This window comes from Talpa europaea (genome assembly GCF_964194135.1).
Source record: "Talpa europaea genome assembly, chromosome: 14".
NCBI lineage: Eukaryota > Metazoa > Chordata > Mammalia > Eulipotyphla > Talpidae > Talpa > Talpa europaea.
Genome location: NC_140082.1, coordinates 45,034,834 through 45,058,459, shown reverse-complemented (window position 1 = coordinate 45,058,459; position 23,626 = coordinate 45,034,834). Strand labels below are relative to the sequence as shown.

General features: G+C 46.0%; 1 protein-coding gene across 1 annotated transcript; it reads left to right on the top strand.

The window, feature by feature from the left end:
• Positions 1-1,080: 1,080 nt before the first annotated feature.
• Positions 1,081-18,173, top strand: FAM89A (family with sequence similarity 89 member A; the record flags this gene model as incomplete). The annotated part of the gene is made up of 2 exons (XM_084253892.1): positions 1,081-1,356; positions 17,910-18,173. The coding sequence occupies 2 exons, from the start codon at positions 1,081-1,083 to the stop codon at positions 18,171-18,173; spliced, it is 540 nt and encodes a 179-aa protein (XP_084110018.1).
• Positions 18,174-23,626: the final 5,453 nt, after the last annotated feature.

Here is a 23,626-nt window from a genome sequence, read left to right as displayed (position 1 = left end):
TTAAGTGCCCTTTATATGAAAACCAATACTCAGGGGGCATTATAATATACTGTATTACTTTTAATTTTGTGGGACAGTAAGTTCTCCCTTCTTTCCCTTTTCTGTCACTAATATGGTTTTGTCTCACTTTTATTCCAACTACAAGAGGAAGAGCCTGTTTCTTTTCTCTCCCTCTCTGAGGTGAGTCGTGTTTATTTTTGCCTCAGAGTCCATAGGTAGTTTCTGAGATTTAACCATTTCTCTAGTTTCCCAACAGCTCCATTTGGAAACAGTTCCATGGTGGCCACCGCCAGGGTGAAAGACACGTTTGTTCATATTTGCTAGTTCCACATTTGACAGCTGCCGTCGGTAGCTTGGACGCTGCCTTTTCCTGAGAAGTGCTGAGTGATTCTCCGGCTCTGGGAATCCCAGTCGTCGTGAAAGCCATTGAGCTCCACTGGAAGTGGAATGGATTCCTCCCCAGAGGACTCAGTCTCCCCACGTCCCTCAGACCGAACCCCCCTGGTCAAGTCCTGATTTGGGGGGGAAAGGTGTGACCGCAGGCGCGCTCTGCCTCAGACGTGTTGCCAGCCCAGAGCTGGGTCCTCTTTACCCCAATTTCCCCCTTCCCGCCCCTCTCCCGACCTTACTGGTTAGCCTTTAAAGTGGGGGCCCCCTCGGTCATCGCGAGCAGCTTTGGGGTTAGTCCCTGAACCTCCCTCGCGGGGCCTGGGGCCGCAGCATAAGATCCAGACTGGCGCCGGCAGGTGAGGGGACGTGCGGGGAGGGTCTGGAGGTGGTGGAGTCGCGGGGTTGGGCACCCGAGCGGAGGGCCGGAGTGAGGGGCGGGGTTGGAACGGAGTGCGGGGCTCGGGGGTGGGCGCAGGTGGGCGGGGCGGCGGGCAGGTGGGCGTGTCCAGAGGTGAGGGGGCGCGGTTGGGGCGCCAGGGGGCTCGCGAGCCGGGCCCGAGGGGGCGCGCGCCGGGAGGCGGGGCGGCGCGGCGGGGAGGGGCGTGGGCGGGGCGCCGCCGGGAACGGGGAGGGGCGCGGAGGCCGGGGCCGGGGCGGCGGCCGGGCGCGCGCGTGGCTGACCCGGGCGCGATGAGCGGGGCTGGGGCGGCGCCGGGCGCCGTCCGGGGGCTCCGCGTGGACGGGCTGCCTCCGCTGCCCAAGAGCCTGAGCGGGCTGCTGCACTCGGCGTCGGGCGGCGGCGCGTCGGGGGGCTGGCGGCACCTGGAGCGGCTGTACGCGCAGAAGTCGCGCATCCAGGACGAGTTGAGCCGCGGGGGAGCGAGCGGCGGCGGGGCCCGGGGCGCGGCGCTGCCCGCCAAGCCCCCCAACCTGGACGCCGCGCTGGCGCTCCTCCGCAAAGAGATGGTAAGGGGACTCTGCGGGCCGGGGCGCGCTGGGGGTGGGGGTTCTTTCCGGCGGGGTTCGCCTTCTGGGGAAAGTTCGCTGCAGCGCGCGCTTTGCTCCGGAAGTCTCCGCGCCCACCCGCCCCTTTCTGGGTATTTCGCGGCGCGCAAAGAGGGGGGCACGGTCCCCATTTCACTTGTCCTCTCCGTGCCTGCACGTGGACTCTCACCCAGGGAGAGGTCCCCATTCTCAAAAGGCAGCTTTGGGGAGCCCGGGCGCCCCAGTTCAGCCCCAACTGGCGGCTGGAGGTGCAGCGCGGCGTTTGCGCTGGACCCCGGGGCGGGGGCGGCTTTGTCACCTATCTGCCGAGTGGAACGGATCTCCCAGTCTGGGAGAGGCTTTCTCTGAGCCCAAGGGGTCGGGAGCGGTGTGCGATGGTGTTTTCCTGCCCCGAAGAGGACAGCATGTTGTCCACGCGAGTGCAGACAGCAGATTGGAACAGTCTGCGGCCCCCTCCCCCGCGCCCCAGGCGGCGGGTGCAGAATCCGATTACAGCCGGAGGGCTCGTGCCCACAGATGGCTGCGACCGCGAACCCTCACCCCTCAGTCCCCCCAGAGCTGTAACGCTGATTACCCAAACTCGCTGGAAAAGGAGGGGGTGGGTGGTGCCCTCCCTGTTCGGGTGAAGCCCATGTGGTTTGTCTGGGCTCCAAACAATGGGGCTTAGCTTTCCCGAGTTCTTGGGATGTACATTAAGGTGTTTGTGGACTGGACACGGAGATTTAGGGTGACCCCAGAAGCAGGGTCAGGGAAGGAACTGGGGTGGCGTCTCCAGACTTGGAGCCAGAAAAGAACAGAAAAACTTCCTCTTTTCTAACCCCTCTTGCTTGCCGCGTCTCCTCCCCCCTGGTCACCCTCTCTCTTTTTTATAATCTGGCCTTTCTTTTTCATCCACTGCAGGTTTTTTCTGTAGTATAGGAGAATACTTGATAAAGGAAATCTAACATACGAAAGCAATTTTTCCCCTAAGAATAAATTTTACAAAAATTTTGCCATAGGAATCCTTTCAATATTCATCTAGTGCATGAAGATATTGTTTAGAAAATTCCAATTAATGCATTCATTTTTTTCCCCCAGCAGTGTATCTGTTGTGATATCTAAGACTGAATTAAATCTAGAAAACACTTGTTAATCAATTAGATACTGTGCCTTACTCTGTTACTGGATTAGACATTCTGATTTCCATTTCTCTCTGAATAGATTTTCCAACCTTCTTATAGAATGATTTAAATTCCAAGCCAGATGTTTTGTTTGTTGATAAGCTTTGCCACCAGCATTGCACAGCCAGTGACTGCATTTTAATTCAATAAATCTACACCTAGTGTGTTTACAGTCTGAACTGGACAGTAGCATAAATATAGGAGTGAAATAGTAAGAATTGTGCTTGGTTAAGTACCATACTTGAACAGGAGTCAGGAAAACCTCAGACTGCTCTGTTGTGAAGTTCTGGTTTCTAAACATGTGAGGGAGTCAGGCTGTGGTGACTTGGGAGTCAATGCCATTCCCGAAAGTATTTTTCCAGGTCCCTCCTGGTGTGACTAAAGTGCATTCACAACCTTATAATTATGCCTTGGACCAGAGCTGTTGCTAAGCCTAACTATTTGAAGCACAAGGAAAATAAACAGCCATCTTTGGTCTTGCTGATATTTAACTGAGATAAAGATAAGATGTGGCTACAGGCCTTGACAAGTCCCTTTCAAGAAATGTCTCAAGGTCTTTAAAAGTATTTTGGCCTTTAAAAAATAGTGCTGTAGTCTCACAGCTTTTTAAGAGAATTACTAACCATGGCAATGGGGCTCTGAATGGTCACATACAGCTGAGGCACCCACTGGGGCCATCTTGCAAGATAAGAACTAGAATTCCTGAATTATCTGCAAACTAGTCTGTGTCCATCTATTTAATTGGAAAGATTGAGATCAAATCTGTGTCAAGGCACATAACTAGATGTTTGGCAGAATGTGGCTAATCTCTTTCTGAAAAAGTCCTATTTGAGCACTGAGGGGGGACCCCCTTCTAGCAGTGGTGGTGTGGATGGCAGGGAGGGATTATAAAATAATGAGGTTGGTCAAGGGCACTAAGAAAGTAGCTGCAGAGTGGAGCTGAGTGGTCTAAGTAGATCAGCTGGGGAAAAGCATGTTAAACTGAGAGGGAGGGTGCAGGGAAGGTGCCTGTAGGGCGTTGCCAAATGCCTTTTGTTGCAAAGGATGTAAGCAGGACAGTGGCACAGAGTTGGACTTTGAGGGATTAATTGGATAGCAAGGAGATGCTAGAGGTGAGACTGGGGGAGTCTCCAGCAGACTGGGGGCAGTGAATGTGAAAAGTCAAATGGGGGACACTTTGCTGAAGCAGAACTTGCAGGAATTGCTGATTAAATATCAGTATCAGGGTAAGGAATAGGGGTCAGAGATGACTTAAGCTTTTTTTTATGGAAAATGCAGCAAAGTGAAACAATGAAAAAATGACAGTTCCAACATCTAGAGGTAATCAGTGTTAACATTTTGATGTATCTCCTCAGTAGACACAATTTGAATGCTTTCCATACATCATTTTAATTTAATTCTTCTATCTTTACGAGATTGATGCTCAGTCTATTTCATATATTTTTTAAAAAATCACTAACAATTTCTGTAACTCTCCTGAGGTCACAAACTACCAGGTGTGTCCCACTCTGAAGTCCTGTTTATCCATTGCACTCTCCTGCTTGCATGGGTGTGCATATGTGTGCATGGATCACATCATACATTCTGGGTACCATATATACTGCAAACGTTTTCTGGGTCAGTATACAGTTGACCCTTGAACAACATGGGTTTGAACTTTGGTTCACTTACATGCCAAATTTCTTATAAACAGACAATATAAACTTACGGTATTGATAAATACAGTGCAGTATTGTGAGTGCATTTTCTCTTCCTTATGAATTTCTTAACATTTTCTTTTCTCTAGCTTACTTTTTTGTAAGAACACATATATAATGTATACAATATGCAAAATATATGTTCATTGACTTTGTGTTATCAGTAAAGCTTCCAGTACCCAGCAGCCTATTAGTAGTTAAGTTTGGGGGGAGTCAGAGTCATATGTGGATTTTCGTCTAGGAGGTGAGCACGTCTAACCCCTGCATTGTTCAATATACAGTTCAAGCGTCAATTGTGTACTATAGTGTCTTCAGTAACTACACACTATGGCATTGCATGGCAGCATTATAAGATTTTTGAACCTTGGTAATCAATCCATCATTGGAAAGTGGGCTCCACTGCAGCAATAGGGGAGTCAGAAGAAGTGGCTACTTTAGGGGAGAAGGTGGTTTGGCATTACATCAGGGGAAGCGTGTATTAAACATTTCAGAATGTAGAGCTGGAAACTGGAAGAGAGATTTTGGCCTGGAAATAACCTCTTGAAGGAAGGTGTGAGTGGAACCTGGGGGAAGTCTGAGGGGGAGCCTGTATGTGTAGAGAGTTCCCCAGGGTGACAATCTGCTTTGCGAGACATGATTTTCACTCCAGGTTTCAACTCTTCCTGTTCTAGTAACTGCTCGTGAAATTCTGTCCTGTTCCGCTTCTCTATCTTCTCCCCAACAGGCCCATTTGGCAAGCTGTAGGGGCCATGCAGATGGTGATTGCTCATGCAGATTAGGTATAGACCAGAAAAAGCCCTTTAGAACAAGGAGTTGCATTTGTTGTGTGTGTTTAATTAAATATTAGACACTGTTTTTGGAGCACATTCATGGGGAGATCAGTGTTAGCTATATAAAGTGCTGTGGAAGATACAGGGTGAATTAGAACTAAACTACCTAGATATTAAGGAGATTATTCCATGATTGCTGTAGTTTAGGCAATTATTTTATTTTTTTCCCCTGCATTTTGAACCTTGGCTGCTAATAGTGTGTAGACTCAGTTTCACCCAAGCTGCTTAGCTCCAGTTTGTAAATAATGTGTGACAGGATGCCAGTGGGCCCAGCTTGGGTAGCCAGGGTAACCTGGGTCACCCACTACTGACCCAGGGTGGTTGGTAAGTTGGTGTGACCATGTGGATGGGATGGAGAACTGGAGATTGCCCAAAGAAAGAACAGTTTGCAGAAATGGAGCAGGATACTCCTGGACAGCTAAAATGCTAGATGCCCATCACGGACTTCTTTCTAAATACATAGAAATGATTTGCCCTCAAGGGTCTGCTAAGTTCACAGGCTAACTTTACTAATGTAGCTCTCAGTTGCTCTTTCAAATCCTACATGTTATTTGAAGGGTGCCCTTGACCTGGATGCCCACAGTGTTAGTGGGACCCTGGCATACTCCTTTCCTTGTACAGACTGCCTGCCCTTCCCAGTGGCTCCGTGAGATGAGTGCATCGAGCTTAGGTACCCGAGTCACATCAATGTGCAGACACAGAAAGAGAGACTTAGATGTGGGGGCAGGGGATCTTTGTGGGGCAGCATTCCTGGGGCGGGGTCCTACGTTCTACTTCTAAAATCCATGGCAGCAACTTCTGGTAGCTCTGATTCGGAACCTCTGTGCCTCATTTTTTTTTTCCTTCAAGCTGTCAAACTTATTTTGGTCACTCACTTGTGCATGAGAAATCATCCATACAGAACTTTCAAATTCCTGAACTGCAGTGATATAAGTGAAGAATGTAATCTGAGGGGAAAATTTGATTTGTGAGAACAATGACACTTATCTTTCCTGCATCTTGGTTGAGACAGCTGTGCCTATGAGCTTGTCTGCGAAGTTGTATTCCAGGAGACAGCCATTAGCTTGAGGAGCCCCTATCCCAGCAGAGTTCTCATTACGTGTAACACCAGGGTCTTAGAGAGGAGCTTTTAAAAAGGCTTATGATAAAGGTCTAATCTGGAATCAAGCCTGTGAAATGCCATCTGGAATGAGAGCTTTAGCTCCCAATGCAGTGGTGTTCATGATTGATCAGAGGGCTGAGAATGTGCCATGGCCTTATATATTTTTTTGTTTTCAGTGGTCTTACCACCAGCATGGTTTATCATGGTGTTCCTCCAAAGGATGACCATACTCTTACCCCGAAACGCCTGCCCAGTCCCAGAATCCCCTAGGTGACTTGCTAAGATGAGGATTTCTAAGCTCTTTCTTATACCTATAGAATCAGAATCTGGGATATGGCAGAATCTGCACTTCTAACAAGTTCTTTAAGAGTTGGGAAGCTTAAGAGCCAGCCATCAGAAACTATATAATACAATTTAGAAAAGTCACACTGATATTTTAGGCTATAGATCCCTTACTGGAAGAAGGAGATTTAATACTACAAAAATCAGGCTGTATACAATGGTTCTTTTTTCTTTTTTTTTTTGGTGGGACCCTCGTCCGTGGCTGGGGAGGCCCTGTATACAATGGTTCTTAAAGTCTTTAGGCCATAGTTGTCCTGTGTGGTAATTGTCTTCGCCCTGCCCCCTGTCCCCACAAGTTTCCACCCAGTGAAAGCCAAAACTAAAAGTTTGAATTTGTACATGTGAAAGCACATGTGTGTCTCTGGGCTGGGATGTGGGGCAGTAGGGGCAGACTGGGTCACTGGCCTCCTTTTGCTCACTTTTGAGCTTATGTCTAAGAGAGTTATATTTAGGTTCCCAATATTTGAAGCTGTAAAGAACTGAAGATATTTGTTCATGTCAGTTTGAACTTTTGTCTGTTTCTCTACTAACCTGTGGACCTCTGTAGATATTTTCCCTAACCCATGCATTTCTTACAAATAACCCAAGCCTTCTACTCACTCCCCCCACCCCCCACACCAGCTTTTTGGCTAAAGACCTTCATCTGTTAAATGACAAAAGTGCCCCAGTTGGTGGCACTTAGGTCAACTCTTCATTTACAGAGGACCTCAGATAAGAAAGTGACATTGGTACTGTTCCCTCCACCCTCTACCTCCTGCCCCTTCCGGGACCCTGGAGCAGGTGTTACTATAGATCTTAGAGGTGAGGTGGGCAAGAATGTTCAGGGAGGGCTAGGACCCAAAACCTTTCATTTCCACCAAGCAGCACTTAGAAAGGTTGGTGGGTTTTTTCCTGGAATGCCAGTCTAAACTCTACAGAGACTTGAGACCCCAGTTTGAAGAGCTAAGTTTTCTACAATCTTGTGTGAATTTTTTTGTGTCTGAAAAAATTCACAGAAATTTCACAAAACCCCACAGAGAGACCACAGACTCCAGGAACAGGAAACCCTCCCTGAGACTGGCTAGGCCAGATATTTACCCCCTCTTGCCCAACATCATTCCCCACAGTCTGACCTCCTGTTCACCTCATTCTTTGCCCACATGCTCCAGATGTTTCCAGGTGATAAATATGTGGGACTCAGAAAGATTGTTTCTTTCCTGTAACTCATTATCCCACTAACGATGTTCATTCTCCTCCAGGAATTTTGGAGACAGGAAAACCCTGAAACTCCCTTATAGGAATTCGTTGACCATTAAAAAGATTTACAAAATATTATTATTCATAAAAATTTTGTTGTAAAATACATCAATATTAAAATTTTACCAATTTTAATTGCTAATAAGGTAAATATTGATAAGTATAACCCACATAAGCAAGTACTCAGAGTCTCAATGATATTAAAGAGTATGAAGGAGTCCCAAGACTGTTTGAAGATTGCTGCTTTAGAACATGGAATTTGGGACCTCCCCGTTGGTGCAGCAGGTTGAGTGCAATGCTGTGAGGCTGTCCACAGCCTCTGCAGCATGAGTTGACTGCCCAGCCGGCCAGAGCGATACCCACATGGTGCGGCAGACCTCTCCTGTCTCACCCGCTCCTCCCCTCAGCAGTGTTTTCAGTAGTCTGCCTGAGCTGTTCCCTGCACTGTCTCTGGTAAATTCTTTTGCCCTCCCGTGCCTCTGGCCTGTACCCCAGTTCTTGTATAACTAAATAAATCTTTAAAAAAAAAACAACATGAATTTGGGCTGACCCGTTCATCTGATTAGGAACCACTGGCTTTTTAATACGCTTAGGATGTTTTCTTTTCATAATTAAGAAAAAAGTAAGAGAATGCAAAAAACCATTTCTTAAAGATAGTGGTCAATTGCTTTTCTTCTATGCCTAGTACAGAAGAGAAAATGCGCCTAGCTGTACTAACATCAATAGGTTAGAGATAAACAAGAATTCTTTATGAAAATTGTGGATTTTCAGAATGGATTTTTATCAGCATGGATGCCTTCATTTTAAGCAGAAAATCCAAATCTAACTGCTTTACCAGTACAGAAGAATTTATGGGATAGTATAGAGATAGGGTGAGCTTTGGCACTAGGTTAATCTGGGGGTGCAGTTATGAAGCCTCATCTATTTTCTGAGTCTGAATCACCGTGACCCAGAAGAGTTCAGTCCTCAGCTGTGTGAGGGGGTTTCAAGTGTTCACCTGAGATGAAACTGACCAAGTAGCATAAATGCATTTCCACCCAGGAGAGAATGTTGCGTAAAAGATGATACCATGGAGCAGAAGCTTGCTCAGTGAACACAGAATTACCCCCAACAGGGTCGCTCAGAGGTCCTTCAGGAGCATTTCTGTCAAGCTTGGGCGGCTGAGTTAATACCCTTCCCTGTAGATCAACACTGGTGAAGTCTTGTCTTTGGGCCTCCTTCTGTCAACACATCCTTTATTCAGAAATCAGGTTACGATCCATTAGGTCATTGCTTCCTTTATTACATTCCAGTCCTGCGGATACATACTAGACACCTTGATTAGATTTGAGGCATTTACGAAATCGTGTCTAAAATAAAACCTGTATATGCTTATTCATTCTGTTTTAAAAGGAAGACTTTGCAAGCCTTTAAAGGTTCTTTCATGGTAAATGAGTAATATTAATGCTAGAAAATTCAGAAAAGCAAAAATAAAATCACCCATGATTTTAGCAGTAGTCTGCGATAGCACAGTGGACACTGTGCCACCTTCCCGCCTTGTTGTCTGTGTAGGCAGTGCAGATTAATGGTCAGAGCCCCCAACCTCTGAGCTGGTGTGTTATGAACTTGGCTGCAGCCCCTGGCTTTACCACGGACTGTGTTTAGTGCTGTAGTTTCCTTGTGTTCATAGAATCATTGCCTACCTCACAGAACAACAATGAGGATTACTCAGTTGTATACAGCTGAGATTTTTTCTTACAGTTCCTAAAAATGAACTAGTCAGCTAAGAAAGTTATACTCTATAGTAAGATTTTTGATACATTGCCATTTTGTCTTCCAGAGGTCTTACTTGCATGCAGCATGCATCTGTTTTATACTTTATTATTACCAGTTTTTCAAATTAAGAATAATATGATTGTTAAGGGGAGAAAATTAAGCTTGTAAATACCCAATCTCACTTTCCAAGGGTTTCCAAGAGTTCTGCTGACAAATATTTTTTCTTCCAGTCATAAGCTTGCACATGTGTGTGCATGTGTGTATAAAGTAAAATCCTACGACACGTACTATTCTGTAACATCAACTTTTGTGCTTACGACAGTACAGGGACACCATAGAGATATTGCAGGCTTGGTTTCAGACCACATTAAAGTGAATATTGCTGTAAAGTCAGTCATGCCAATTCTTGGTTTCCCAATGCACGTAAAAATTATGTTTGTAGTATACTGTTGTCTGTTACGCATGCAATAGCATTATGCCTTTAAAAATGTACATACCTTAGTTTAAAAACTCTTGCTAAAAGTTACCAGCCTTTATCTGAGTCTTCCCTTAGGTGTAGTCTTTGACTGGTGGAGGGTCTTGTGTTGCTGGCTGCTGGGTGATTGGGGTGGAGGTTGCTGAAGGGGTGGCAATGATTAAAATAAGGCAACAATGAAGTTTGCAGATCATTCACTCTACCGATTCTTTGTAGCATAAGATGGTGTTTGACAGCATTTTATTCACAGTAGAACTTCTTTCAGAATTGGAGTCAGTCCTCTTAAACTCTGCCATATCAACAACTCTGCCATATCAACAATATATGTAATATTCTAAACTTTCTGTTTTCATTTTAGTGATGTTCACTGCATTTTCACCAGGAGTAGATTCCATCTCAGGAAATAACTTTCTTTGCTCATTCAGGAGTAACTCCTTATGCATTCATGTTTTAACATGATGTTGGAGCAAGTCAACCATATATTCAGGTTCTACTTCTGATTCTAGTTTTCCTGCTTTTTCCACATCTGCTGTTACTTCCTCACTGGAGTCTTGAACCACTTCCCTCAAAGTCATCCAGAAGAGTCAAAATCAGCTTCTTCCAATCTCCTATTAATGTTGATATTTTGACCTCCTTCTGTGAGTCACACATGTTAATGACATCTGGAATGGTGATTCCTTTCCAGGTTTTCTATTGTCTGCCCTGATCCATCAGAAGAATCACTATATATGGCAGCTGTAGCCTTACAAATGTATTTCTTAAATAATACTTGTTAGTCGAAATTACTCCTTGATCTATGAGCTGCAGAAAGGATGTTGTGTTAGCAAATGTGAAAACAACTTTAATCTCCTACATCTCCGTCAGAGCTCTTGGGTTTTAAGGTGCATTGTCAATAAGCAGTAATCTTTTGAAAGGAATCTTTTTTTCTGAGCAGTAGGTCTCAACAGTGGGCTTAAACTCTTCCATAAACCATGTTGCACACAGATGTGCAGTCATCCACGCTTTGTTGTTCCATTTATAGAACACAAGCAGAGTAGATTTGGCATAATTCTTCAGGGCCCTAGGACTTTCAGAATGAGCATTGGCATTAGGTTAACATCATCAACTGCATTAGCCCCTAACAAGCGAGCCATCTTGTCCTTTGAAACCAGGCATTGACCTTCTCCAGCTATGGAAGTCCTTGATAGCATCTTCTTCCAATATTAGACTGTTTCATCTACATTGGATATCTGTTGTTGAGCGCAGCCACCTGCATCAGTGATCTTGGAGATCTTGGTGTGACATCGGCATTTGTTGCTTCACCTTGCATTTTTTGTGTTAGGGAGAAGGCATCTATTCTTAAACTTCATGAACCAACCTCTGCAGGTTCCTCATCTCTTGACCTACCTAGAATTTGAAGGAAGTTAGAATCTTGCCCTGGATTAGGCTTTCATTTAATGCTGTGTCCTGTATGACCTTCAGACCAGACCACTGAAACTTTCTCCATTATCAGCAATAGGCTGTTCTGCTTTCTTATCATTCATGTGTTCACCGCAGCAAGACTTTTAATTTCCTTTAAGAACTTTTCTTTTGCATTTACAACTTGGCAAACCTGATGCAAAAGGCCTCATTTTCATCCTATCTTGGCTTTCAACATGCCTCCTCACCAAGCCTAATCATTTCTTGCTTTCTGATGAAAGTGAGAGGCATGCAGCTGCCTCTTCCTTTCACTTGAATGCTTGGAGGCCTCAGAAGGGTTTTTCATTGGTCTGATTGCAGTATTGTTGTGTCTCGGGAATAGGGAGGTCGAGGAGAGAGAGAGATGGGGAAAGTGGCTAGTTGGTGGAGCAGTCTAGACACAGTCACTGATTACATTCACCATCTTATTTGGGTGTAGTTTATAGAGCAAAACAATGACAAAGTAACATCAAAGATCACTGACCACAGATTATCACTACAGATACAATAATGATGAGCACATTTGAAATATTGTGAGAATGTGAAAATCTGACACTGAGACACAGAGTGAGCACTCGTTACAGGAACACCAATGCCAGATTTGCTGGATGCAGGGCTCCCACAGACCTTCAAACTGTAAAAAATGTTTTATTTGTAAAACACAATAAAGCAAAGCGTGATAAGCAAGGTTTGCTTGTAAAGCTTGGTTGCTGTTCCACTCCAGTACATACAGAAATGCTCTTTCTTTTAAAAGACTGCCTAGTTTTTATCGACTTGCTACACTATAATTTTCTAAACCAAGTTTTTGTCATCCATTGTCTCCATCTCAGCTTTCATTGTTAACACACTTTTTCTTCGTCTGTCCCCAGATTTGGGGGCCTCCATCCCTTATGGTCCTAAATCTGTAGCTTAACTGTGGATCTGTGCATCCCTCTCAACCTAGGGAAGGGAGGGTATTTTTGGTCTTAGGGTGAGGAATTGTAGTGACAGGAGACAGTGGCTTGGGTGGTGGGGCAGGGTGTGGAGGGAGTTTGTCTTTTCAGAATGACTTACTGAGACAAACCCATTCTGGCATCCTGATCTGTTCCACCCAAAGATAGACTGCAGTCGGGAGCCAGGCACAAATAAGACCATTTCCTTTCCTGTTTGTTTTGTTTTGTACTCATTGCCTTATCTGGGAAGAAGTTACTTTTGTTTATGTTTCTTAAACGTGCTGGTGAGATACCCCAACTTTCAGCTTCTTAAAACAGACTATTTTTCTTAAATTTTTATTCCCTCAGAATGTCTGAAAGTTTTTCATGATGCTGTGTTTTGAATCAACAAACATTTCCTTTCGAAGGTTCCTTTCATCATCTGAGCTTGTGTCCTAATGGTGATGTTCCTATTATAATTTTTCAAGAGCTGGGAGGCACTCCCTCCCCTACTGCACCCTCTGGAGACATTCAGAACTTAGGAACTGAAACCCAGCTGGGGAGCACCACCCTGTCTGATGTATATTTATGTAACCAGACTATTGTGAAGTCTTAAAACCATCTCAAGGGGGATGTGGTTGTTTGGCCCCCTTGTTGGAGATGCTGTGAATTGCTTGGCCACCTGTGTGTGCAGAGGGGTGCAGGGTTGCTCAGGGTCCGGGGAAAAAGAGAAGGATCCGGAAGGAAGCAGGAAGCCTGAACAGAGAGGGGAAGCAGTTGAAAGCCAGGGAGACTAGTTGATTATTCTTAATTGCCTTGCTGAGCTAGAATAAGGGGCTGGATCTTAGAATTGTTTTTTGCTTTAACGAGCCTATCTGAATTTTTAAAAGTATGCTTTCATGAAAGAGTTGTATTTTATGAATCCAAGATTAGGATGTGAATCCCAAATTAGCTGTGAATTTGGACATCAGCAGTACTTCAGGGACATGTGGGAACACATCACAAAGACAACAGGATCCCCTGCTTGTACAAGGGGGACAGTGCTGGGGTTGCAGGCTTGCTGAGGGTGCCCTCTCCTTTTCTGAAAGTTCTTATTTGTGGGTGATTTAATCACACCCTGAAACATAACTGCACTTCAGTTTTCTTGGATGTTCCTCCTCACTTCCCTCTTCCCCAGACCCTCCTCTCTTCAGTGTGGAGAGACTAATCTCTGGGTTTGACTGCTGTGAATCTCTCCCAGCTGCTGAAGGCTTGATTCTGTAACTTGCACTCAGAGAGAATGCTTGGTTTTTTGTCTTCCGATCCTGCCAGGCAAGAGGTGAGTGTGTGTCTGAAGCCACGAGAGGACCATGTGGTGTGAGGCTTTCCTCAGGAGCCCCCTGGGCTTCGCTGGGCACAAAGCCTGCCTGTTTAGTCTTGGTGCTTCTGCGTCTGCCTGTGGGGTATAGTAGGGGCTCTGTGACCCCAGAATGACCCCACTGCCAGGCTGCCTCTGCAGCAGATATTTCTGGGAGGGTGCCTTGCTTTCTATGTGAGTCTCTTTGCTGGCCCATGAGGAACTAAAGGGAAATATGTCTCTGCAATACCAGCTAGTCCTACATTAGGAGAAAAAAAGCCCCCTATGCATAGTATAGTATAAGGTAGAGAATAAAAAATAGTGTTAAGAGGGGCTGAGAAGTTAGGGAAAATTAAGGAACACGCGTGGCTCAGCCAATGGAAGTCTATTAAAGAGTGGAGAAGCTGGCGTTGGGCCAGGTGAGCAGGAGGCTTTGGTAGATGTATTGGGGACAAGCAGGGGACAGTGTGGATGAAGCCACCTCAATCTATGAGCTATAGTTGAGGACAATAGATTCAGACCAGACTGTGGGATGTGGGTTGGTGAATGAGTTTAAGCAACCACAGCTGGAGGAGAGGTGTCTTAGCTGAGAAGCCACGTTTGTTCGCGTCACTACTTACCTCATGTCCTCCTAGTGAATTTGGAGGGTTTTTAATAAGCTAGAGGAAGTTTAGTCTAGTGCCAGAAGAAGGAGGTGTTGAGAAGCTGGGATATGTGTAGGTGTGTGCATGTGTCTGAATCCCTGTTAAATTAGTCTAAATCCTTGGCATCTGTTCGTTTGTGTAATCGGAGTGTGCTGGTCTGCACAGTGTTCTAGGCGGGTCAGACCTTCGTTTCTAGGCCAGCATTCATTCCACCTGATGACAAGGCAGCTTTGTGAGTCATCTGGCTGCTGCAATGCAGAAAGGTCCAGAACGCCATCTGATTCCCAACCTGGTGTGGATCCTAGGTAGGCCTGGGATACGTTGGAAGGGCACATTGGGAGAAGAGCCTGGAACTGTAGCATGGGGTCATAGGTCTTTGACTAGCATGGGGTCATAGGTCTTTGGGTAGCTAGGGGTCATGGAAAGTCAGAACCTCTGAAACCTGGCAGGGGTTGTACAGTCAAGGAACCCAGGCTTTGTTTTCCCCAGCTCCCATCTCCAACCCAGGAGCATACAAGTCAGACTTCTTCCTGGCTTTGTCTTTTTCCATTATTTGTTCTTGAGGTGGGAAATAGTGTTTTGGAATCACCCAACCCTACTGGTATCAGAGTGACTCAGTAAAAGTTTCTACAGGATTCTAGATGAAATCTTTTTTATGACTTTGAGCAAATATTGGTGTGACTCTGGGAAGGTGTGGCTTTGTTTAGTGAAGTTTATATTCCTTGCATTAAACCCTGAGTTTGCTGAGTCAAAATATTGTGGAGTGGTTATTGTTTTCAAATTCTATAGGAGTTTTGGAAAATAGAAGCAAGTCTAGAAGAAAGTGCTGGGTGGTTATTGGACCAAATTATTATCATGAATAGTTGGGCTCTGTCAGGCCAGATCAGCTCAGGAAACTCTCCTAAGTGCTTGCCATTCACTAAGGACAAAAGCCATCGCTCAGTGATGACCCAGCGTTGACCTGGGGGAAAAGGAATGACCTGGTTGGTGGCTGGTGGGCTCTCATCTGCAAGTTTCGGAATTCAAGACACCATCCAAAGGCAGACACAGGGCCTCCCCGGTGACCTCTCCTGCTGCCTGCTGCTCCCCTCAGCAATGTACTTCGGTCCTTCTGCCTGCTTTGCTCCCTGCTCTGGCTCTGGTGAATTCTCTCACCCTCCTGCACTTCTGACTGTACCCAGTGCTTGTATAAATCAATCAATCAATCAATCTTAAAAAAAGAAAACCAACAACAAAGGCAGACACACAAGAGAAACTAAAAGGTTTTATTTACTCAGGGTATAACGCAAAGGGACAGGGAGAGGGCATTGGAAAAGAAAATTTATTGTTTGACACATGCCCCGGCTGCTGATTATCCTAGGCCAGGTAGTATCCACTCTCCTGAGCCCAGGGTCCAAGCAGGAACCCTGAAGTGGCAGGTGGGAAGCCAGCCAGGAGAACCCACAGCCACAGGCAGGGAGCCAGCAGGAAAGCCCCAAGCTCAGCCTGCCTGTTCTGTCTTTTAAAGTCCACCAGCCAGCCCTGCTCTGTCCCTCAGGCCCAGCAACCCACCAGGAAGTCTGAGGGTGTTGCTTCCAAGATTTACTGCTTTCTTACTGAGTCACAAAGTATTTGAGCTAGCATCGGTTTATTCAGTAAATGCCTTGTTTCATAGGCCATTTGAGGGCCCTGGCTTCAACATGGCCACCGAAAATGGCAGAGGTGGGCTTAGGGACCCTGTCCCCTGACTTGTTGAGGTGTGAGTTCTTTTCCTAAGAAAAGCTGCTCTTAGGGCCTTCCTGGTGGCCTAGGGGTTAAGTCTCAACACTATCACCTCTATAGCTTGAGTTCCATCCCCAGCAAGGGAGCTAACCCATGCATGGCGCGGCAGATGTCTTCTGTGTTGCTCGCTGTCCCCTCTGCAGTGTATTTCAGTCAGTCCACCTGTTCTGCTCCCCACTCTGTCTCTGGTGAATCCTCTCATCCCCTCCCCCCACCTCTGGCCTACACCCCAGTTCTTCTGCGCAATGAAAAAAATTACTCCTCTATAAAATCATTAAAAATATGGCTACTGTCAGAATTAACTTAAAAAAAAAAAACAAAAACCTGCTTTTAGGAGTTCTGGAGTAGAAGGAATTCTAGAATAAAGAGTTTTGCCACAGAAACAACAGAACTTGCCTGTTTATCTGGAGCTGCTTTAGCAAAATATGCTAAGTAAATGTGACTCTTCCCTATTTTTATGATGGTTTCAGCTGTCGCAGAGAGAGCCGGTAGTGTTGGGCAGTTTAGAGTGGTGGATGAGTGTGAAGATTAACCTGAAACTTAATAGTTTTGTCATAAAATGAATGCTTCTTTCAGCTTTTTTGTTTCCAGCCTCTCTCGTGTGAAATTTGGACTGTCTCATGTGGAAAATCTCATTGCTGGCTAATTACAAAGACTGAATCCGCTAACACCTCTGTGTTTTCCTTCGTGCACATTCTCAAATATCTTCAGTGCTTTTAGCCCTGTGCTTGGTACACAAGAGACATTTGATTACTGTTTATTAAAATGGCTTGAGATTTCACTTAATCTTCCCAATCACTGTAAGAGAAATGATTCTATTTTGTCATCAGCTGAGACTTAGCATGACAGATAACTTACTTAAGGGTCAAGAGGCAGAAGGCAGGCCTGGCATCCTGTGCAGAACAACTCCCCTGGCCCGTCACAGCAAGGTCTGCCACCCAGCACCATCACCTGTGACCCCAGACCTGCTGAGTCAGAATCTGCTCAGTGAATAAGACCTCTGGGTGATTCTTGAGTAAGAATCACCTTGCAGCTCCAGGCTGCATCTCCAAGTGGATTAACCCCTCTCTCTTGGGGTTAATGGAAATGATGCATTTCCTGTCCTGGCTGTGCTGGTTCTCTTGGATTGAGCTTGGGGGAAGGGAGGAACTTAAGATAAACAAATAACATGACTTTAAAATGTGCCTTATTCTAGCACCACTTGTGAAAATTGTTCCCCAGAGGCTCTATGGAGGCTCCGCATCTTATGAGACTGGTTCAGCCCCCAACCACAATCTCACGGTATACTTTGCCCTGTCCCGAGGAAAGGGTCTCACTACTTCTGAGAGCGTGGAGCTGAGCTGGTCAGGGGGTGGGTGCTCCAGGGGGCAGCATGTGAAGGTGATTGATGAGCCCGTCACAGCAAGGGGACTCTGAGGCCCCAGGGATTTGGAGAAGGGGTGGCACATGTGGGTCTTCTCTGAATCTGATCGTGGCAAGAGGAAATGACACACTTCTGCCTTGGCATCCTGAGTGAAACCGGCTGGGGCTGACAGAATGTGCAATGCTGTTGCCTCCCAGGGTGTGCCGGGGAATAAATTCCGCAGGCTGGGGCCCGTGCCTGGCAGGTGTGCTCCTTTCCTGACGTGCTGAGCAATGTCTGAGGTGTGGGCATCACGCAATGAAGGTTTTCTCAAAACTGGAAACCCAAAGCATCTGAGTGATGCTTTGAGTCACTCACTGTATGGAAAGAATGTGCTGGCACGAGCATATTGCTGGCTGAGTGTTCAACTAAAATTAAACTTGAGTGCTGACTTCTTGTTTTTACCTCCTCTCCCCTCCCCTTCAGGTTGGTCTCCGACAGCTGGACATGTCCTTGCTCTGCCAGCTATACAGCCTTTACGAGTCCATTCAGGAATACAAGGGAGCGTGCCAGGCAGCATCCAGCCCTGACTGCTCTTCTGCTCTGGAGAACGGCTTCTTTGATGATGAGGAGGAGTATTTCCTGCAGCAGAATGCCCTGCCTGATGTTGGGGAGCTAGACCCCCCAAGGGACCTGTCACTGTCCATCTCCCCCAACTCCAGCAGTGATTGGATTCTGGAGTCCATCTAGAGGGTCTCAGGAAGGAGGCAGCTTTAGGGGACATGCTGAGAACCGGACACACCCGTGGACATTTGCTTCTTTTGTAAGAAAGCACCTCAGCTCTCCATGGTGGGCCATCCGCAGGCACGTGGCGCCAGTGCCACTGGTTTAATTTATAGGCAGGTTTAATTCGTGGCATTCTCTCTCAATGACTGGTGTTTTGCTTGGGTGATCCAGAGGTGCTCAGCGAGGTCCTTGACACTCTAATCCTGGGGCACTTTAACCTCGGATTTGCCATGAGAACATAACGAGAAGATCCTGGAAGAGACCTTGGCTGGGATTTCATGCTAGATTTTTTGCTGGTTACAGCCTTGCAGCTAGTGGTAGATGATTTGTGCCCTCTTTGCAGAATGTGCGGTGGGAACATTTCACTGCCTGCCCTTCCTCAGTATGTTTGTTCCGCAGCCATTCTTGCTGTTTCCTGAGCTTTTCAAACCTCTTGGTAGAGCTTTATTTATTTGTCAGCTGCATTACTAGCTGTCCAGGTGGCTCAGTGAAAGCTTTTTACTGAGAAAACATTTCACATCATGCCAATTAGCTGCATTCTAGTAATCCCTCAAAAAAAAAAAAAAATTACAATGCTCTTTGTCCATCAGATACACGAAGAAAGAAGATAATGTGAAGATGTGTTGAGTGGTAGGGAAACAACTGGAACAAGCTAGTGTTTTGTATCATTGACTGTGAGATAGCAAATGTTTTTGTTTTTAAAGATTCTGAATGTAAACCAGTGTTAAAAAGCAACCCCCATCCTTCACTCAAAATAGTGATCACCTTAAGCCTTAATATATTTATTAAAATACTTTATGAACACTTTACACTGTGCAGGCTTAAAATGAAGATAAAATGCCAAACTGTAGTTGTGTGTTGCTTTGGTCTGAATTCAGAATCACCAACTTTTGTAACTTGTGTGGATTGAATCTAATCAAACACTGAAAGAAAATTCACTGCCCTTATGCATTTGAAAGCAGCTTTATTCCTGTTGGCTTACACTTGGAGATGTCTGAGCCTCAATAGGCCACTGCTTATGGGGCACTTGGTGCTGTTGGCTCTGAATGCCCCAGATCCTTTTCTCCCCTTCTTTTGGTGTAACAATTCCATATTAACGGCCCTTTAGGGACAGTGAAAGGAAGTAAAATTCATCATTGCAAACCAGCCCATGGACAACCTGTTATGTACACAACCCTGTTTCAGGAACTGGGGTGAAGTACAGAGAAGGAAGAGCCTTTCCGGCATGTTTCCTGTGTTGAATATAGTGAAGTGAGGGATGGCAATAAATTGCCTTCAACATAGGATATAACTGTTAAGTGGTGACAAGAACATTGCAGAGGGGACCAGAAAATTGCAAAAACCAGGTGACCTCTCTGAGGAACCTACCCTTTTGAGGGTGGGCCCCTGTCTAACGATGACGAGTGGGGCGTTTAGGTTAGCTGTTCTCAACTGTGACCTTATTGGAATTGCTTGGGGGGATTTTAGAAAATTACTGAGCCTGGCTCAGTCCTTTACCTCCCACCCTCCTAATTTATTCTAATTTTTAAAAATATTTATTTATTTATGCATACAAGAGCTGGGGTGCAGGCCAGAGATGTAGGGGTTGAGAGCATTCACCAGAGACAGAGTGGGGAGCAGAACGGGCAGATTGACTGAAATACACTGCTGAGGGGAGCAGCGGGCGAGACGGGAGAGGTCTGCTGTGCCATGTAGGTCACCTCCTGGCTAGGATCAAACTCATAGTGCAGTGGCTGCAGATAGCTTCACAGTGCTGCGTCTCAACCCTTTGTGCCACCAGGGAGGCCCCCTCTTACTGATTTAATTAGTGAGAAGTGAGGCCTGGGCATCTCTGTGTGGTTCTAGGAATCCTCCAGATGATTCTAATGCAGATGTGGTCCATAGCTAGTGTTCAAAATATAGTCCATGGAGCAGGCATCACCAAAAACATGTTAGAGATAGAATGGAATACCCAGCCTACGTCAGGCCCTGCATCTTCACAAGACACTCCCGATGACTCCATTGTTTGGCACTGGGGAAGTGCAACTTAACATCAGCCCAGCAGATACCATTAAACAAGAGTCTGGCTGCCTTAGGTCCCAGACAAGGATGGGGAGACCAGGCCTTTTAGGAAGGGCCCACAGTGGCCAGGGAGGGGTGCTTGCAGGGGTGGGGCAGGCTTGAGGGTGCCCTCTAGCTCCGATTTCCTGCTTTCCCTGGGTCTGTCTGCTCTGGCCTCTTCTGGAACTGCAGTGATTCACCATGCCTTTGAGTTTTGGTGCTTTTGTCATTGCAGGATCATCTATCAGAGTTTGAAGTGGAATTTTAATCAAGGCAAAGCGAGGGGCTTCCCTTACTGCTTGGAAGGGCTAGTACATTCCTCACACCTGCAGTGAAGTGGCATATATACATAAACCATTGCAGTTTTTAATACTCTATTTGAAATAACCAAACGTTCTCTTACTTGATACATAGTGTACTGTTGTAAATACTGCTTGGCAAGGAATATTAAAATTTAGCGAACCATAAAGTGTTTTCTAATACATCTTCCTTGCGAAGGTTCCACAGATGATTAGAAAATAAATTCCCCTGTGTCCTTTATTGCTACCTGGCATAAATCTTTGCCACTAAGTTTGGAGTGGGACAGTCTTGCTACTCAGTGAACAATAGTACACCCAATGGGCGAGGCTGTCCAGCATTAGCTGATGAAAGATGAAGACTCTGTGATGTGCTGTGTGGCCACACACTGGAGGGCAACGCTCCTGTGCCTTTCTCAGGCATATGTGTGGGGAACCGAGAATTGTTGATAATTAAATTTTGCTGTTCACAAATGATAGAGTTCTCCTGTCTCCAGTGGAATTTATAGTCAGTTTACCAACATGACTCTTTGCTTTCATTGATCAGTAGCCTGGGGTGATGTCTTTCACTCGACTAACATTTATTTAGTACTTTTCTGGGGCATTTTGAGCTGGACACAGATGAATAACGGGAAGAGCCTCTGGCAGATGTAATGAGGTTAAGGATAGAGATTGGGGCAGTACTACCGAGGCCTGGGAGGGAATTCAACAAGTACTTGAGGACGTTGGCGGAGAGAAAACCTCAGCTGGCTTTGAAGGGTAAGCAAGTTAACTTCAAGAGGGAAAGTGAGGGGCCTCCCTGGTGGCACAAGGGGTTAAAACTCAACCTATGAAGCTCCCTGCAGCCACTGCAGCACAAGTTTGATCCCTGGCCAGGGAACTACCCAAATGGCGCAGCAGACCTCTGCTGACTTGCCCGCTGCTCCCCTCAGCAGTGTATTTCAGTCAGTCTGCCTGTTCTGTTCCCCACTCTGTCTCTGGTGAATCCTCTCACCCCCCTCCCCCACCTCTGGCCTGTTACCCCAGTTCTTGTATGCATAAATAAATAAATCTTAAAAAAAAAAAAGAGGGAATGGCATAAAACAAAGTCCCCAGAAACATGTATAGTAATATGCTTTCTATTATCAAAACTAGTTAAGTGATTTGCCGTAGGTCAACGCTAAATAGCAGCAGAGTTGGAGTTCTCCGATGCCAGGTGTGTCCTCTATCTGTTTAAGGAACAAGGGAGAAGGGGAAACCCTTGGGGATTACCTGATACAGCCCCTTAATCTTCTAGTACTGTGCTTTATAATTTAGTGCTTTGTTGTGCAGCATTTCATATTGGATCTTGTTCTGACTTTGTTTACAGGCCTAATTTCTTTTGGAGCCTGTGATTATAAACATGCCAAGTCTATGGGAGGTGGAAAGACTAAGCAACCATCATCTCTTCACTGTGGGCAATTCAAATTCATCTTCCTGTCCAGGGAAAACTTGTTGACTATAAAAGCCCTAACCTGTCCAGTCTTCTTTTCACGGAGGTTGTACTTTGAGTTCAGAGAGATGAATCTGAGTTTATTCTTTATGGAGGTGGTAGAGGTTATGTCACTAAGGTTACACTTGTAGAACAGGTGACACCTGCTGGTTCAGTGTTTCTTGGGTGAAAATGCTACAGGAGCGTGTGGGTGTCCCAACCACTTAGAGTGGGCTTTGGAAAAGTGTCAGCTGCCTGCCCGATGCCTTTGTTCTCACCCGCTGGAATAAGGCTATTACCTTTCCACCTCACTTCTTCGGCTGCCGGTCAACTTAGGACAGGTCCCTAGAAACTGCCTTTCCTGGCTGGTTCTCCTGCTCCCTGGGGAACGTGTGCAGACAAGCTTAATATCCACAGAATGTTGAGCAAACACTTTTATTAAGTACATGGACAAAGTGACATCAGCAAGATGAAAGTATGAAATAACAGTGGATAAAGAAGAGCTACAGTTCTAGAGAGGAGAGGATAAGGGCAAATGCCAACTCGAGCAGCCAGCATTGCTGATCTTAAGCAGAAGCTCAAAGACGCTCTCTCCCCGCTTCCCATTCCATCTCCAAGACACAAATTCTAAGGAAAGTCAGTGACGTAGACAGCCTGAGCACCACAAAACCATTGTTACTGGGAAGGTGATTTTGTGGGAGGAACACTTGTATTAGAAATAGACGTGGTTAGGGGCCTCCCTGGTGGTGCAAGGGGTTAAGCACCACACTATGAAGCCATCCAAAGCCTCTGCAGCACGAGTTTGATTCCCAGCCCACCTGTCTCTCCCGCTGCTCCCCTCAGCAGTGTATTTCAGTTAGTCTGCCTGTTCTGTTCCCCACTCTGTCTGGTGAATCCTCTCACCTTCCAGACCTCTGGCCTGTCCCCCAGCTCTTGTATGCATAAATAAATAAATCTTTAAAAAAAAGAAATAGAGGGCCTCCCCGGTGGTGCAGCAGTTGAGCGCTGGGTTGCGAAGCTGCCCACAGCCTCTGCAGCGCCGGTTCGATCCCCGGCTACTCCCCGGCCACCGGAGGAGGGTCCCACATGGCGCGCAGACCTCTCCTGCCGCCCGCTGCTCCCCTCAGCAGTGTACTTTGGTCCTTCTGCCTGTTCTGCTCCCTGCTCTGGCTCTGGTGAATTCTCTCACCCTCCCGTGCTTCTGGCTGTACCCAGTGCTTGTATAAATAAATAAATAAAATAAAATAAAATAAAAAATAAATCTTTAAAAAGAAATAGACATGGTTAAAGCACAGTCACCACATGGTCTGTTCTGTAGGAGGGCACAGCCTGAGAAAGGGGCAAGATGGACCTTAGTTCACCTCAGTTCTGGGACTTAGGGACAAAAGCACCTCCTCCTCCATGCCCTTTTCCTCTTGCCTTCAGGATGATAAGCTGCCAGAGGGGCTCCAGTTTTCAAAAGGGTGAAAGGGAGGACGATTTAAAATGATCTTCAGAGCATCATTTGTGTTAGAGACAAGAAAATTCCTTTGAAATTCCTAAGTCCTAGGATGGTATGAAAGGCAAGGGGATCTGAGGGTGAAGGGCAGACTAGTGATACTGCCCACTTATCAGGTGCCCCTAAGTGTAGA